General features: G+C 41.0%; 1 protein-coding gene across 21 annotated transcripts in view; it reads left to right on the top strand.

Annotated features, from left to right (window-relative positions):
- The window catches only part of LOC122559424 (calcium voltage-gated channel subunit alpha1 C), a 1,175,809-nt gene that overhangs the window by 521,421 nt on the left and 635,768 nt on the right, over positions 1-18,620 (top strand). For all 21 annotated transcript variants that reach the window (XR_015760447.1, XM_087997307.1, XM_087997306.1 and 18 more), the window contains one exon: positions 2,476-2,579. Coding sequence is in view for 20 of the 21 variants with exons in the window: in XM_087997307.1 (XP_087853433.1) it covers positions 2,476-2,579 (104 nt within the window). In the remaining variant the exon portion in view is untranslated. The remainder of the gene's footprint in view (positions 1-2,475; positions 2,580-18,620) is intronic.

The following is an 18,620-nucleotide window of genomic DNA, read 5'->3' as shown; positions in this document are numbered from 1 at the left end:
GGGATGGTAATAAAAAAACAATGGATAGTATTCCCACTGCCAACCTGCATGCCCCCAACCATTAAACATCTATGTGGATAGTGCGCAAAACCTAGACTGGCCTACAAACCCTCGGAGAAAGTGAGGACTGCAGATGGTGAAGATCAGAGCAGAAGTGTGGTGCTGGAAAAGCACAATAGGTCTGGCAGCATCTGAGGAGCAGGAGAATTGACATTTCGGACATAAGCCTTCGGTCCAGTTAAAATTAGAAAGTGGTCAATTATTGACTATTTAATATCCACTTCCTATCTGACTACAATCTTGAGAATAATGGGAAGATTTAAGGGAGAAGGACAATGACTATCAGGTAAGTCCATTCAGGCTATTGCGTGAAGATGAGGAGGGAGGGCTGCCTTCGTCACTCACCCTCTTTTTAGATCATGTGTTCCCTGTTCCAAAAGACTGTCCAATCAAATGTTCCCTCCAAACCTAGCTGTTAACCAGTTTCCTATTCCATGGTGCATTCTCTATCCAACACCTTGACCAATCAGTGTTCACTTGCCGATCAATTAGCACCACCTTCCCATGCAGTATAAATTGTTGTTGCCAGGATACTGAAGGAGGCAAAGAAGGAGCTTGCTGAGGCCTTGACACAGATCTTTGTATCCTCTTTAGCCACGGGCAAAGTCCTTGAAAACTGGAGAATAATCAATATTGTTCCTTTGTTTTAAAGCAACAGGGATAATCTGGGAAATTATAGGCCAGTGAGCCTTACATCAATGGTAGGGAAATTATTAGAAAAGATTCTCAGAAACAAGATCTACTCACATTTGAAAAAGAATAGACTTTCTTGTAAAGTCAGTGTGACTTAATACATGGGGGGTCTTATCTCCCAAATTTGGTTTGAGCTTTTTAAAGAAGTGATAAAGGTGATCGATGAGGGTACGGCAGTGGATGGTGTCAACATTAACTTTAATAAAGCATTTAACAATGTCCCCCATGGTAGGCTGGTCTAGAAGATTAAATCACATGAGATCCATGATAAATTGGACACAAAATTGATTTGGTCATAAGAAGCAGACAGTAATTGTGAAGGGGTGTTCTGCGAGGATCGGTGCTTGGACCTCTATTGATTTTAATATATATATAAATGATGTAAACAAAAATGTAAGTGGTCTGAATAGTAAGATTGCATACAACATTAAAATTGGCGGAGTTGTGGATAGTGAGGAACGTTATCTATATCCTGCTGTGTCCTTTGATTAGTTAGAAAGTTGGGCTGAGAAATGGCAGTTGGGGTTTAATCTCGACAAGTGTGAAGTGATGCATGTTAGGAGGTCAAATGCAAGAGTAAAGTGAACAGGTAATGGCAGCACCCTTGGGAGCATTGAAATATAGAAGGATCGTGAAAGTGACAACACAAGTGAATAAGCTGGTAAAGAAACATACGGCATGCTTGCCTTCATCAGTCAGGATATTGAATACAAAAGGTTGCAAGTCACGCTGTAGCTGTATAAAACTTCATTTAGGCCACATTTAGAGTATTGTTTGTAGTTTTGGCCCCCATACTATAGGAATGATGTGGAGGCTTTGGAAAGAATGCAAAAGAGGTTCACCAGGATGTTGTCTGGATTAGAATGTATTAGTTATGAAGAAAGATTGGACAAACTCGAGTTGCTTTCAGTGGAGTGTCAAAAGCTGAGGGAGTGATCTGATAGAACTATATATAATTATGAAAGGCATGGATAGGGTGGATAATCAGAGTTTCTTTCTGAGGAAAGAAATTCCAAATTCAAGGGGGTATAGGTATAATGTAAGAGGCGAAATATTTAAGAGAGATCTGTGAGGAAAGCTTTCTTCACAGAGAGGGTGGTAGGTGCCTGGAACGTCCTGCTAGGGGAAGTAGTAGAAACAGATACACTACCAGAGTTTAAGAGGCATTTAAATAGACATGTAAACAGGCCTAGAATGGAGTGATACAGACCATGTGCAGACAGATGGGATTTGTTTAGAATGGCATTATGGTCAGCATACACAAAATGGGCCGAAGGGCCTGTTCCAGTGCAGTACTGTTCTATGTTTTTTGAAATATGATTATCTTGCACCTCTTTCCTGATGCAGAATAAAAAAAAACTTCATTGATATGTTTCTTTTTCAATAATACTCAAACTTTGTATTATCAAGCAACTAACTATTGTCATAATTGGAAAAATAGTTCTTTGTGTAAAATACAATTTCACTATTTCTACCAGAAAAGGCACAATATGAACAGTTTAATATGCATAGACAGAAGTGTTACACAAAATGGAATGAGCATATGAATTAAGCTAAAAGATACGGTTTGCATGGAGTTGTATGATGTTTTTATATCTGTGTTTGAGTACACATCTTTAAATTTCAGTGTATGTATGAAATCATAACATTATTAGCCTTTAATCCCATAAGCTTCCAATCTGCTAACAATTTATTTCTGTTAACCTTCCTTCATCTTTTCAGATGCAGGATGCCATGGGCTATGAGCTACCGTGGGTCTATTTTGTGAGTCTGGTCATCTTTGGATCCTTCTTTGTTCTAAACCTGGTTCTTGGTGTATTAAGCGGGTAAGCTGTCAGTTTGGTATCTTCATTGTCCCCACTATCCCTTCCTATTATCTGTTTCTTCACTGCATTCTGCCCTGGAAAATATGTCCTAGCCATTAACTAATAGAAGTAAGAGATATCTATGCTATCTTGCACTTTGACTGTGATGAATGTTTTAAGTACCAGATGGTGTCAATGTTATGAGACTATTGCACTGATGGTATGCTTGCAGTCACCATAAAGTCCTGGTATTCTGTGATGCTGGGGAATGTGAGCTGGGCAAATCTTTTGTAAAAGAAGGGAACTGATTTGCAGGATGACTTAATTAGGCTGGATACAAAATTTTGAGCATTCATGGAATACGAATGTGTTACAAGTATGAACCCAGAGTTGAGATGGAGAGATAAAGTCAGTAGTGTGTTTGTGGCACATTGATTTTCATAGCAGCCTGTGGTGGGTTCATACTTGTAACATATTTGTATACCATGATTGCTCATGAGTGTAAAATATTTTTTAATAAATGAAAATGTTTCACATTTGTTTAAATGAGGCAGGAAGCAGACCAGTTTGTGAAGTTCTGTTCTTGACGTAAGTGGTTTTCCTTGCTCAAATCTGTGGCACAAGGGATGAGAGTAGGAGAATAGGGGGTAGGTGGGCAGTAATGTAATCCAACTGTTTGAGAACAGAGGGAGAGATAACACAGAGGACAAGAGACCTGAAAAAAAAACCCAAAGAACTGCAGATGCTGAATATCAGTAACGAAAACAGAAATTACTGGGAAAATTCAGTAGGTCTGGCAGCATCTGTGGACAGAAGGCAGAACTAATTATGAAAAAGGGTCACTAGAACCTGAATTTTTCACTCTGCTTTCTTTCCACAGATGCTGCGAAATCTGCATCTAGAAGTCTAATTGATTTAATTTAACTAAGGTATTTGAGAGAGTACATGTCAACTGAGAATCAGTCATAATAATATTCAATGGTGGAATGGGCTAGATGGGCCAATTGGCCTATTTTTGCTCTAATTGTCTGGATTTCTCTATAGCGAAAATGCTTGAATCTATGATATGTTAACAGCAAACTTAGGGAACAGTAGTAGGATTGTTCAGAGTCAACATGGATTTATGAAAGGGAAATTATATTTTACAAACTTTTGGGGTCTTTGTGAATGTAACTCACAGAATATAAAACATCAAACCAGTGGATATGATATATTTAGTTTTTCAGAAAGCTTTGATAAGGTCCCATAAAAGAGGTTAGTAAATAAAAATAGAGTGCCTGTGATTGGAAGAAGTATAAAAACACTGATGGAGAACTAGGTAATGGACAGAAAATAGAGAATAGAAATGAATGGGTCATTTTCAGGTTGGCAGGCTGTGACCAGTGCCGCAGAGATAAGTGCTTGGGTGTCAACTATTTGTAATCTATGTCAAAGTAATGGATCTGGGGATTAAGTATAATATATCCAAGTTTGCATGTGACACAAATTAAGTAGAAATGGGAGCTGTGAGAAGGATGCACAGTCACTTCAAGTGGATTGGGAGATTAAGCAAAAAAATGAGGAGTTGGAGTACAAATGTGGTGAAATGTAAGGCTACCCATTCTGTAGGAAAATCAGAAATGCAGAGTGTTCTTAAATATTGAAAAATTCAGAAATGTAGAACTTCTGAGGGATTTGGTTGTCATTGTTCAGGAGTCCTGGAAAGATGACATGAAGGTACAACAAACAATTGAAGAGGCAAATGGTTGTTGGCCTTTAATGCAAGAATATTTGTGCCTTAAAGTCTTACTGTAATTACAAACAATTTTGGTGAGATCATACCTGGAGTATTGTGAGCAGTTTTGATAATCTTACCAATGGAAATATATACTTGCTATGGATGGAGTGTGATTAAAATTCACCAAACTAATTGTTGGAATGGACACATTTTCCTATGAGGTGGGATTAAACAGAAATCTTTGGATTTTAGATGAATGAGGGGTAATATTATTCAAGCAAACAACATTCTTAGAAGATGGATATTTCCCCTGGCTGTAGTGTCTAGAACCAAGAGAGAGAGTCTCAAAATAATTGTCAAACCATTTAAGACTGCAATGAGGAGGACTTTCTTTGTGGACCTTTGGAATTCTTCATCTTAGAAATCTGTGTCTTTTCTAAAAATCATTGACAGGTCATGCGCATCACTGGCCGTGCCACTATTTACGTTGAGTCTGGATTTGTATGTAGGCCAGACCCATATCTGATAACAGATTTACTTAAAGGGCATTAGTGAACCAATCACCAGCATTTACATAATCATCATTAACCTAGCATCTATTTTCACTGTCTACCATGGTGTCATCTGAACACAGGCCCCTAGAATATTAGTCTGGTGTTCTGAATTTCTAACCCACTGAATTTACTAGTTGACTGACATTGTCACCACACCACTGCCTCAACTGACTGAGTTGTTGAGTATGTTTTTTAGACAGATTTGAATTAATAGATTAAATACCTCAATCAATAGATTTCTGCATGTTAAAACATTAGAAGATACAGAAATAGAGCAGGAAAATTATCAAGTAAAAATCAGCTGGAAGGGGTGAAAGACCTACTTTTGCTCATGTTTCTTACGTTCTTATATAAATAGTTGAAAAAGACAAAAATAGACTGGTGGAATGGGTATGCAGATGAAATTCAGTAGAGTGAGGTGATAAGAAGACTGAGGCGAGACAATACAAACAAATGGTATAATTTCATTAAAGGTCCAGAAGCAATGTGATCTGGGCTGTTTTTGAATGGGCACAAAAGCCAGGAACTTATGCTCAACTATTACAAAAATTAATTTGGCCCCAGCTGAAGATGTATGTTTAATTCTAAGAGACTTTAGAATCTTAAACCTTTGGAGCTGATACAGAAGAGATTCTAGCTTTGAGGAATTAACTAAGTATATTGGAAAACTGCAAGCTCTTCTTAAGAAGAACAAAGAGGAAAGATAATAAAGGTGTTTAAAATGATCTAAAGAAAAAAAGAGAAACGCTGTTTCTAATCTCAGATCAATAACCAGACAGCAGAAATTTAAGATGTTTAGCAAATTAAAACAAACAACATGAAGGATTCTTTTTTTAAAAAGGAACAAGTGGTTGAGTGGAGTGTATTGAAATGATGATGGAGGCAGATTGAAGACACACAGACCTACTTTATGGACATTATGGCAGAACCAATCATGTATATACAGGGAAAGCTCTGTCCTATGTCTGCCGTTTCCAAAGTCATCTAGAACATTTAAGGGATACGATTGGTTACATGTCAGTATTCCATAACTATGGACCTGAGTGGAAGGAACAGCTCAATATTTCAGAATGCATGATAGCAGAACCATCGTCAGTGAGTGTACTTGCAAGAGTACATTTAAAGCTTCTTGCATTATACATTTAGAGATAATAAAGTTATGTGATACTTAAGCAGTCTCATGCTGTGGGACAACTTGGTAACAGTCAGCAAGAAGTGGACATTCTAAGGTGACTCAATCATTTTTGATGAAAGGATCATTTTATTGCAACCACTGATATGTATGTGGTTGTGTAAATGCTCAATGTTATCAGTCACTTTAATGCTAAAGTCAGTCCAGGGCAAGGTTTGTACATGCACATGAGCTTTCACCAAGGTGAGGAGACCAGAACCATAGTTGAAAATAAAATGCAACATTCCATTGTGTGGATTAATCAAATGGAAAATCAACTCAATCCTTGAGGAATGTGGCATACAACAAGCCTAATTCAGTTTCCTTGGAAATGGATGGTAATGCTCTGTTTTACAATTGCCTTGGCTAAAACATCAGCAGCATTGTATTCTTCCTCAACATCAGTTTTCTTGACAAATGATTCATGACAACATTACTCGATCCCAAAACCTAAAGGATGTCCTCAATACTAAAGCAGTGATTAATGCAGTCAACTGCTGGACAGAACACTGACTCATTCTCGATGTCCATCAAATGCTACTAGAAGCAGCTGAAGCACAAACAGTTTAGAGACACGCTCAACGTTGAGTGGCTTCAAGAGTCAAGCAAGCTAGTGAACTTCCAGCAGTGTCTTCACCAAAATCTCCAAAAAAGAGTTCATTTTCATGGAGTGGACGAAATCCAAAAGGAACTAATGACAACCATTATTTCATGCTGTAAAGAAATCATTGGCTGTAGAAGAGTCTGTCTGTAGGAGAGTATGTGTCTGTGTGTACAGTGCAATGGGGTCACCTGTACTATGACATGAACCCAAGGTCCTAGCTTCAACCAGGAACTTGGGTCCATGTCACACTACAGGTGACCCCATTGCACTATATGCACACACACACAGACACACATTCTCCTGCAGACACACACACTCATGCAGACACCCTCTCTCATACACTCACACACATACACTCCCACACACACCCTCTCACAGACTTATACCCCCTTACACTCACATATACACACTCTCTCACAGACTCTCACAACCCCCTCCCCACACACGCACATGCACACACACATACACATTCGTTTTTTAGATTAGAATCATTCTGACCATTGTGGTGCAGACAGCCTCACAGTTAAGCTCACACCTTCAAAACATTATCTGGGCTGACATGACACCAATTGTTAAAGTTCACTTGGGGATGTAACTTTTTAAAACAAAGTTTTGCGATTTACATATGAAAAAACTGAAACCAACATGGTAATTCTAAAATATGAGAGACTGAACAAACATTCAAGGTCTTTTTCAATACAGAGGAACCTCGATTATGCGAACACCAATTATCTGAAAATCGGATTATCCGCAGGAGATCTCGAGGTCCTTACAGAAACATTGCATCAAAGACATGTGTCCAACACTGATCGCATCTTTTGCTTACAGTGATTCGAAGTGCTGCTAAGAACAGTCCTGGACTGATGGGAGCGCAGGCACCGTCTCTAAATGACTGACCTCTCACCCCCTCTTTCTCCCTCCCCAAGCTTTCCCTGGAGTTCTACACAGGTGTGCACCCTAACCCTCCCCCCTTCCCCAGATAATCTCTCTAACATTGTCCTGTACAGGACAAAGGTAGAACCTGTCAAAAAGTTATAGTAAAACGTTGTTTGTGTGTGTGTGCGCGCGCGCGCGAGCTACTTTGCGACTCATCCCCCCCAAAAGGCGGCGGCAGCAGCAGCAGTCTTGTTGTTGGTGTCCAGTCCAGCTGCCCTGGAGGGGGGAGCAGGGACAGACGGGGGTTGCATGGTGGGGGTGGGGGTGGGCCGAGCATGGGACATTTTTGGGGGTGTGCGGTGGGGCGGTTTTGGATGGGGTTTTGGGGGCGGTGTTGGGGGGGGGGACCGGTTGGGAGGTGGTGTTGGCTAGGTTTGGGGACTGGTGGGGGACGGGGCCTCACGTGCGGTGTGCTGCTGCTAGTCTCCTGAATGGGGAGCAGACTTAGTAGAAAACTCCGAGGCCCAGAGGAAAGTCATTGAATAGATTAACCAAATAATCAATTATCCGAACAAAATAGAGCCCATCCATCTCATTCGGATAATCGAATTTCCTCTGTATATAATTTCAAATAATTTCACACTGTAAACTTTTGCTATAAATTCTGTGTCTTACAATCTTATTCTCCACAACCACTGATGACGGAGCGGCGCTCCAAAAGCTAGTGCCTCCAAATAAATGTGTTGGACTATAACCTGGTGTTGTGTGATTTTTAAATTCATACTGATACTGATATCCTTGTGTATCAGGCTGTTAGCTTTCCAACTATCTATATGCAACTGAAACTTGAACAACATATTACCACTTTCAATATCGTTGAGAAGTAACTTCAACATTGTTCCCCATCAGCTGGGAGGACAGCAATCTTTGAAGCTGCTAACAGCACCAGCATTGAGAGCATGATCTGAAACCAACTCTGCTGGGCCAGCCACGTGCTTAGAATGTCTGCGTTCTGACCACCAAAGCAATCATTGCCACCTCCATGAAGGCACTTGAAAAAGAGGAGGATAAAGGAAACATTTCAATGACACCCTGAAATCTTCCTCAAGAAATGAAACACAGATATCATAGCATGGTGTATTCAGAAGAAACAGACTTGGAGGAAACTACTGTAAAGGGACATGATTTTTTGTGAATACCCAGTGGCCAAGAGGTAGTACCAAAGAGGAAACATAGGAAGGAATGCCAATGATCTCAAAGCCGAGGACCAATTCCACCTGCTGAAAACATCTGCTAAGATGTTTGATTGGAGATGGGACTCTCAAATTGGGCTTATCAGCCACTCAAGGATTCACCGAACCCTGACCAGTGACATTGAATTTCTGAGTTGGACAATGATATTTGTTAGCAAGTGATAGCTAATGATGACTCTGATTGCTATATGGGTGCAACTGTATGCTGAACATGTGGCAAACCATTGAAAGATGAAAATCCTAATGCCTGAACTGCCTGACTTCCCTTGTTAAGCAGGCACAAAATAAATTGGTGGGATCTTGTAAGGAGAGTATCAGTGTCCATGTAGATGAGCTTATGAATTGACATTTGTGAAATATCACAGGGATCCATTATGAAACACAACCTATCGTGCTACAGCAAAGCATGCAAGTCACAGTACGTTCAGCTATGTTGAGTGTCAAGAAACTAAAGTAAGGCTGGATGGTCTTTACTTTAATGCTCGGAGTGTAATAGGGAAGACTGATGAGTTAATGGTATGTATTGACACATGGAAGTATGATATTGTTGCCATCACAGAAAAATGGTTGAGGGAAAGGCAGATTGGCAACTCAACATTCTGGGGTATAGGATCTTTAGGTGAGACAGACAAGATGTAAAAAGCATGGTGGTGTAATGAAGGAGTCAATTACTGCAATAAGGAGAGAGAAGGATCCTCAAACAAAGCTTTGTGTGTAGAACTTAGGAATGTTAAAGGGGGCAGCTATTTTTCTGGGATTGTTTTATAGGTCCTCTGAGAGCCAGCAGGAAATAGAAGAGTAATTATGTAAAGAGGTGTAGACAAGAGTTTGATGTGGCAATGGGGGTACACTTAGGCGGTAGCAAGCACAAAATAGTATGGTACAAATATATTTGGGACAAGAAAAAAGATATCCTGCAAAAAGATGGCTTTGGACTAGTGGGGTGGTGGGAAATAAGGCAAGATTTGGCCATAGTAGATTGGGAACAGCTCCTTGTGGATAAGACTATAATGGAGCAATTGGGGGCATTCAAAATGGAACTGGGAACAGTACAGGTCCAACATGTACCCTTTAGAGGGAAATGTAGGAGAAATAAGTTCAGAAAATCCTGAAAGTCAGGGCAGTTTAGGACTGCATTAAAAAAACAGTAGGGCTTTTAGCAAGTCCAAAGGGAATAATTCAGCTGTGGCCCTGGAGGAATACAGAAAGTGGCAGGAGGGTACTTAAAGCCATTAGAAGAGCAAAAAGGAGCTTGAAAAAGGACTTGAAAATGAGATTGGGGAGAATCCTCACATATTTTATAGATATATTAAAGGGAATATATTAAAGGGAAGAGATTAACCAGGGAAAGACATTTCCATTAGGGACCAAGGGGGCAATGTGTGTGTGAAGCTGCAAGATATTGGAAAGGTGCGGAATGAATACTTCCCTTCGGTCTTCACTCTGGAAAAGGAGAACGTAGGTACAGAATTCAGGAAAAGGGACTGATGAACTTGCACATAGTTTGACATAGGAAATGAGAGGTATTGGAGGCTCTGTCGGGCTGAAAAACAGATAATTGCCCAGAAGAATTGCAACCCAGTGGCTCTGACACAAATTTTAAATTATTCTCCAGCCACAGGAGAAGGTGCCAGAGAACTGAAGGACAGCAGCTGTGATTGACCCCCTTCGTTGAGGAGTCAGTCATGAGAGGGCATAGTTTTAGGGTAAGGGGCAAGAGATTCTGAGGATATTTGGAAAAAATGTTTTCACTCAGCATGTGGTGAGAATCTGGAATGTACTGCCTGGGAAGGTACTGGAGGCTGGAAGCCTTACAATCTTGAAACAAATACTGAGATGAGTACCTCAAATATTATAACATTCAAGGATATGGGACAAGTGCAAGAAATTGGGACTAGCGTACTTTTAGTCAGTGCAGGCTTAATGGGTCAAAGGCCTTTTCTGCTCTGTTTGTATGTACAAATCTATAAATCCCTAGTTTATCCCTGAAATGATCCATCAGTATAGAAGTTAAGACTAACTTGTTACCTTTAGGTCTACCAGGATTACTACTTAGTCCATGCAGTGAGAGATCTTTGTCGAGCAGCTGCCATATGTATGAGACAATGCCTTGGGATTTCCTAAATCATCATCGACATCATCATTGCTCATCTGCAGATAGCTATTTCTAAACCTGTACATCCTTTTTTTGTCCTCTAATTCTCCTTCCGTGTAGTGCCTCTTGTCCTGTTGCTTCTCGCTGTCCAGGATGTACACCATTTGATTGAAATAACTGCTGAGATAACAGCAGCAACATCACAACAGTTCTTTTGTAGCATTAGAAGCAAAAGAGAAGTAGCAGGGTTGATCTGTGCCATGTTGATTTCCCTGTCAGAATATTGTGAAAACATTAAGTGAAAACACACACTTCAGTCTACCCATCACTCTTCCCCTGTGAAGATCTAGATTAGAGCTTCAGAGAGGTTAATCAAGCAACTGGTCAAGTCCCAACCGGAACTGGCTCCATGTATTTCCATATTGCTATGTGTCTTGAGAAAAAGATGTCTTGCTACTAATGTCACAGGAATTTGGACGCACCTACTACAATCTCATTACCTTCTAGCCTGACAAAACTCTTTTCCACATGCAATAACTATCTTGAAATAATTTAAAGTTATTGGAGTGTTAGTGGAGTCTTGGCATGAATCAGCTTCCAGGAGCCTATCCACCTCACCACTGCCACCACCACCATTGTACCCCACCCTGAAATTCTACCACACTAGACCTCCTCTCGTACTCTCCTTCCCCTTTTGGTGATATGGCAGTTGCAGTATGATGCTTGCAGTCCTAGTCAAAGGGGTGATGAAGTTTTGAATGAATGTCCCTTCTTACATTACTGTTGTAAATGTCAAATCATAAAATGGTAATCAGACCACAATGTATTTTCACTTAGTTCCATGTCAGATCAGGTTGCACTCAGATGGTATGAGGTAAGGTGGTATGAGCTACTATTTTGAACTCAGTAAAAACTAATTAACGACATTGACAGTCTTTAAAGGGGCACTGTAAACAAAGAAAATGCCCAATTAAATTTATAAATTCAATTTATAATTTTGGGAATTAATAAAGCACTCCAACTCCTTTAGTACCCACCCTTGAATGCACTGAAAAATATCACATACTCTCTCTCCTCAAGGACACCCAAGCATAGATATAACTGCAAAAGAGAACAGGCAATTAGGCCAAATAACGCACTCAACTAAATGCTAACTGGACCTGTTTATGTCCACCTGAGCCAGATCCAGGAGCAGATTCATGAGGAGGTACTTTAATTTGCCCATCTCCTGACAGGAGTCTCAAAGATCAGGAACTCAGTTTATACGTGAAACGTAGACTCCTCAAGGCTGCAAAACAAAACACAGGTGGCCTGGAAGTCCATGAACGACCTTCACTTTCCAGTGCACAGGACTGCTAAGTACAAGACCCTCCATGCTAAACCCTAATGCAAAAATAGAGTACTCCCATCCATGGAACCTCCAGCCAGAGCAACCCCCCACCCCTGCAACTTCCTGCACTGTAGAATGCCACAGTGTTGACTGGATGATTAACAAGGGGACAGGAAATTCATCCCATATAAGAGACACCTCCACTCAGTGAAATATTTTGTGAGACAATTTCCAAGAGATAGCACTGGGCACTACTCCACCAACACAGCCACACCTACATCCAGTACTGGCCACCAGACATGACATCTTGCTAACAGCTTTATTTTGGTAACCCTTAGATGACCCTGGTAGAATTCAGCGAGTGTTTGGTGACAACCTTTGCTCAGGACTACCACACTTGCTTCCCATAATAATATGCCATCCTCTACTGTGATTTGGTCTCTCTGGATCAAAAAGGTTTCAGCTCTTTGATTTCCCCTAAGACCACCAGCAGTTTCAGTTTTGCCAGGACTGGTCTTTGAGTCCAAAGTCTGATATTATCAGCTGTGACTGGAAGTATGTACAGAAAATTTAGAACCATTACAGACTCTTCCAGTACCACCGGTGGTGTATCTGTCGGTAGGAGGCAGCTCAATGTATTTGCTAGTTGGCATCCTGGACAGTGTTCAAACTTGTCGTTACTCTCTTCGTATTAGAGCCCATCACTGAATTCAGCCTGAAGCTATGAATGGCACTGTTTGGGGTTTGTGGTCAGTTAATATCACAAATTTACAGCTGTAAAGGTATTGGTGGAACTTCCTCACTCTCAGTATGTCCACCAAACCTTATTTCTCTGTCTGGGCATTTTTACTCTCTGCATTAACCAAAACTCTGGATACCTATTGGGTATTCTTCTCCATTGGGCCACCCAAAGCTAATACCACCTTTACAGGGATGCTTTATAGAGAGTCATCACATATCAATATCATATCTCACTTGAGATCATACTGTGCCAATACCTTAGAGGATGACAGCTGGTTCTTCACTTCGCTGAAAACTATGGCTTGGATATGTGACCATTTTCAAAGCTAACACTCCTTAAATAGTTAATGCAAAGGTGCCAGGTTATGTCTGAACTTAACATAACAATTCACCAGCCCAAGGAAAGACCGAGACTCTGGGACAGGCGTGGGAGCCGGGCCACCTTTGATCGCCCTCACTTTATCTTGCAACAGACAAAATCTGGTCTTATCGACTTTGTAGGCCAAGCAGGCCATTTGAGGTGCCTAGGAAACACATTCTGCCCTTCTAAGGCCTGCCTTGGAGAAATGTCCAAGGACTATGTCCAAATTCTCCAAGTACTCCTTATTGGTCTTCCCTGTTATTAACGCATCATTTAGATAAATGATGATCTGGGGTAGACCTTGTAAAACATTCTCCATTGTCTGCTGAAAAACTGCACAGGCAGAGAAGACCTCAAATGGCAGTCTTGTACAAACCCTAATGAGTATTACGTGTACCAAACATGTGTGACTCCTTATCTAACTGCAATTGCAAATATGCATGACTCACAGGGCGGGCCTTGCAGAATCATGGAATTTCTTCCTGGTCAACGTGCAAAAGTGGTCTTTTTTTTGATAGTCCCTAGACTTTCCTAACAAATAGGTATTTAATTAGGACTTCACTCAGGGCAGCCTTTTTCAAATCAAAATGTGTTGTACAGTTAAGTTATAAAGGTTCCCTGATCTGGATTGTTAGTACAGTCGAGGTCTTGCACAAACCTGAGGGCTGGAGTCCAGAGCGAATGTTGTAAAAGATGTTGTCAAGGTGCTGGTGTTGGACAAAGTTAAAAATCACACAATACCACGTTATAGTCCAACAGGTGTATTTGGAAAAACTAGCTTTTGGAGCTCTGCTCCTTCATCAAGTAGCTGTGGAGCATTTTCATAAGACACAAAATTTAAAGCAAACGATCACAGTGTCATGCAACAGTTGCCACAGCCAGTACTTCCAATAAACCTGTTGGGCTATAATCTGGTGTTGTGTAAAAATTTTTGTTCTGCGATCACTGAAACACCAGTTTCAACCTCCATAAGAACTAAGTGACCATTTAACTAGAAGTTCATTTTGATTGGTTCTGATTTGAATGCTGCTAAGCAATTTAACTATTTCGAACACGCTTTCTAAGGTGTGCACTTTCTTGGATGTCAGCCTAAGACATCTCTCTCAATTTAGGTCTAGTGGGACACTTGCCGGCCTGGATCCAGAAGAAAATTTTAACTGTTTGGCTGAGGCCAGGCTTTGTTTGGGGTTTTTCTGTGGGCTGACCTCGAGTTCCTTTGTTTAGGATATGTCCTGATTGAGGCTATGAAATTATGTCTCTCAAGCAATGTTCCCCAAGCTCAGTCAGACTGGCAAGTGTATCCACCTCCATCCTGCAACTCATATGCTCCACTTGCTGCATTTTCCAATGGTAAAGCTAGTTACAGATTCATGGAATCAGATGTACAGCACAGACACAGATACTTCGATCCAACTCATCCATGCTGATCACATATTCTAAATTAATTTAATCTCATTTGCCAGCATTTGACCCATATCCCTCTAACTCCTTCCTATTCATATATCTATCCATGATGTCTTTTAAATGTTTAATTATACTAGCCTCCACCATCTCCTTTGACAGCTCATTCCATAGTCGCACCACCTTCTGCATGAAAACATTGCCCCTCTTAGGTCCCTTTTATATCTTTCCCCTCTCACATAAAACCTGTGTCCTCCAGTTTTGGATTCCCCTACCCTGGGGAAAAGACCTTGGCTATTCACCCTATCCATGCCCCTCATGGTTTTATAAACCTCTGTAAGGTCACCCCTCAGCCTTTGACACTCTGGGGATAATAGCCCCAGCTTATTCAGCCTTGCCCTAAAACCTGCAACTCTGGCAACATCCTTGTAAATCTTTTCTGAACCCTTTCAAGTTTCACAACGTCTTTCCTATAGCAGGGAAATCAGAATTGCAGCAATATTTCTAAAGTGGTCTAAATAATGTCCCGTACAGCTGCAACATGACATTCCAACTCCGATACTCAATGCAGTAATGCAGGCATGCATACCAAACGCCTTCCTCATTACCCAGTCTACCGGTGACTCCACTTTCAAGGAACTGCAGCCCAACGTCTCTCCATTGGGGAACACTGCCCACGACCTTACCATTAAGTATATAAGTCCTGCCCTCATTTGCCTTACTGAAATGCAGCACCTCACATTAATCTAAATTAAACTCCATCTGCCACTCTTTAGCCCATCTGATCAAGGTCTTGTTGTACTCAGAGGTAGGCGCCTTCAATGTCCACTACACCAATTTTGGTGTCATCTGCAAACTTACTAACCATACCTTCTGTATTCACATCTAAATCATATATATATAAATGGCAAAAAGCAATGGACCCAGGACCGGTCCTTGTGGCATACCGCTGGTCACAGGCCTCCAGTCTGAAAAGCAGCCCTTCATCACCACCCTCTCATTTGAATCAATTTTGTATCCAAATGACTAATTCTCCCTGTATTCCATGTGATCTAACCTTGTTAACGCATTTATTATGCGGAACCTTCTTGACTGCCTCATTGAAGTCCATATAGAAAGTCGACACTGCCTTCAATCTTCTTTGTCACTTCTTCAAAAAACTCAATCAAGTTAGACACACAATTTCCCATTCACAAAGCCACGTTGACTATCCATAATCATTATTTGCCTTTCCAAATATAGATAAATCCAGTCCTGTAGAATCCCCTCTGACAATGAGGCTGGGTTCACAATTTGAATGGAGGTGGGTTCACAATCTGAAGCTGTTGAACTCAACACCAAGTCCCAGTGGTTGTAAAAAACTTTCCAACCACTGATTTCAGGCTTATCAGTCTATAGTTCCCTGGATTTTCCTCATCACTTTTCTTAAGTGGTGGCACCACATTAGCCACCCTCCAGTTTTCCAGCACCTCACTCATGCCTATCATTGATGATAATATCTCAGCAAGGGGCCCAGTAATTGCTTCCCTAGTTTCCTACAAAGTTCTGGGGTACACCTGTTTGGGTTCCGGGGATTCATCCAGGTTTATGCATTAAGACATTCAGCACCTCTTCCTCTCTAATGTGGAGCTTTAAGATATCACTACTTATTTCCTCAAGTTCTCCAGCTTCCATATCCTTCTCCACTGTAAATACTGACGCAAAATACTTGTCACCCATCTTCTGCAGTTCCACATAGATGGTCTTGTTGATCTTTCAGAGTCACTATTCTCTCCCTAGTTACTCTTTTGTCCTTAATATATTTGTACAATCCCTTTGGATTATCCTTAATACTATTTGTCAAAGCTATCTCACGTTCCTTTTTGCCCCCTTGATTTCTCTCCTAAGTATACTCCCACTGCCCTTATACTCCTTAGAGATTCATTTGATCCCACCAGTCTATACCAGACATATGCCTCCTTTTTCTTGACCAGAGACCCTCAATTTCTTTAGTCATTAGCATTCCTTGCACCTGTGAGCCTTGCCCTTCACACTAACAGGAACATACTGTCCCTGGACTCCTACCTCATTTTAAGGGCCTCCTACTTTCCAGATAGTCTCCCCCAATCACTGTTTGAAAGTTTGTGCCTCATACTGTCAAAATTGGTCTTGCTCCAATTTAGAACTTCAAACTTTTAGATCTGGTCTATCATTTTCCATAGCTATTTTTAAATTACTTGAATTATGATCAGTGGCCACAAACTGTTCCCTCACTGACACCTCTGTCACTTGCTTTACCTTATTTCCCAAGAGAAGGTCAGATTTTGCACCTTCACCAGAAGGTACTTGTGTAGGTATATCCACATACTGAAGAATAAAATTTTCTTGTACAGACTTAAGTTCCTCTCCATCTACGTCCTTAACACTATGGCAGTTGCAGCCGATGTTTAGAAAGTTAAAAACCCCTACCATTTATAACCCTTTTATTCTTACAGATATCTGATGACCTTGCACATTTGCTTCTCAAATTCCTCCTCATTATTGAGCAATCTATAGTACATTCACAATAAGGTGATCAACTCTTTCTTATTTCTCAGTTCCACCCAAATAACCTCACTGGACGTACTCTGAGGAATATCCTCCTCAAGTACAACTATATGTAATCCCTCACCAAAAATGCCACTCTTCCCCCCCCCCGCTGTCCTTTCTATCTTTCAAATAGCATCAATGCCCTGGAACATTATGCTGAAGTCCTGACCATCTGAGCCACATTTCTGTAATAGTTATGATATCACAGTCCCATGTTCCCAACCATGCCTTTAGTTCATATGCCTTACCTGTCAAGCCTCTTGCATTGAAATAACTTTTAATTTATCAGTCCTACCTGGATCTCCTTGAAGTGCCTATTTGAAGTCCATTTGGGCTTCAGCTGGTCGGTGGTTTTGCATAGTTACATCATGGATCCCACATACTAATTTGTCTCCCAGCATCTCATTGAAGGGTTAAACCAAAGTCAAATGCCTCTGCCAGTCATCTTAACCTAGTCAAAAATCCTGACACAGATTCCATAAGACTTTAAGACATAGGAGTGAAAGTAAGGCCATTCAACCCATTGCTCCACTCAGCCATTTAACCATGGCTGATGGGCATTTCAACTCCACTTACCCGCACACTCCCCGTAACCCTTAATTCCTTGCGAGATCAAGAACCTATCAATCTCTGCCTTGAAGACATTTAGCGTCCCGGCCTCCACTGCGCTCCATGGCAATTAATTCTACCGACCCACCACTCTCTGGCTGAAGAAATGTCTCATTTCCAGTCTAAATTGAACCCCTCCAATTTTAAGGCTGTGCCCACAGGTCCTAGTCTCCCCACCTAATAGAAACAACTTCCCAGTGTCCACCCTTTCTAAGCCATGCATTATCTTGTAAGTTTCTATTAGATCTTCCCTCAACCTTCTAAAGTCTAATGAATACAAACCCAGGACCCTCAGTTTGTTAGGCCTACATTCCAGGGATCATCCGTGTGTATCTCCGCTGAACGCGCTGCAGTGCCAGTATGTTCTTCCTGAGGTGTGGGGCCTAATATTGGACACCGTATTCTAAATGGGGCCTAACTAGAGCTTTATAAAGTCTCAGAAGCATATCACTGCTTTTATATTCCAATCCTCTTGAGATAAATCACAATATTACATTTGCTTTCTTAACCGCAGACTCAACCTTAAAGGTAACCTTCAGAGAATCCTGGACTAGCACTCCAGATCCCTTTTTACTTTGGCTTTATGAATTTTCTCACCGTTTAGAAAATAGTCCATGCCTATATTCTTTTTTCCAAAGTGCAAGACCTGGCACTTGCTCACGTTGAATTTCATCAGCCATTTCCTGGACCACTCTCCTAAACTGTCTAAATCTTTCTGCAGCCTCTCTATCTCCTCAGTACTCCCTGCCTGTCTGCCTAACTTCGTATCATCAGCAAGCTTT

Source organism: Chiloscyllium plagiosum, unplaced genomic scaffold (genome assembly GCF_037043375.1).
Source record: "Chiloscyllium plagiosum isolate Xiang-an unplaced genomic scaffold, Cpla_swu_hap1 HiC_scaffold_19, whole genome shotgun sequence".
In the NCBI taxonomy this organism is placed as follows: domain Eukaryota; kingdom Metazoa; phylum Chordata; class Chondrichthyes; order Orectolobiformes; family Hemiscylliidae; genus Chiloscyllium; species Chiloscyllium plagiosum.
This window is presented reverse-complemented; position numbering and strand designations above follow the sequence as displayed.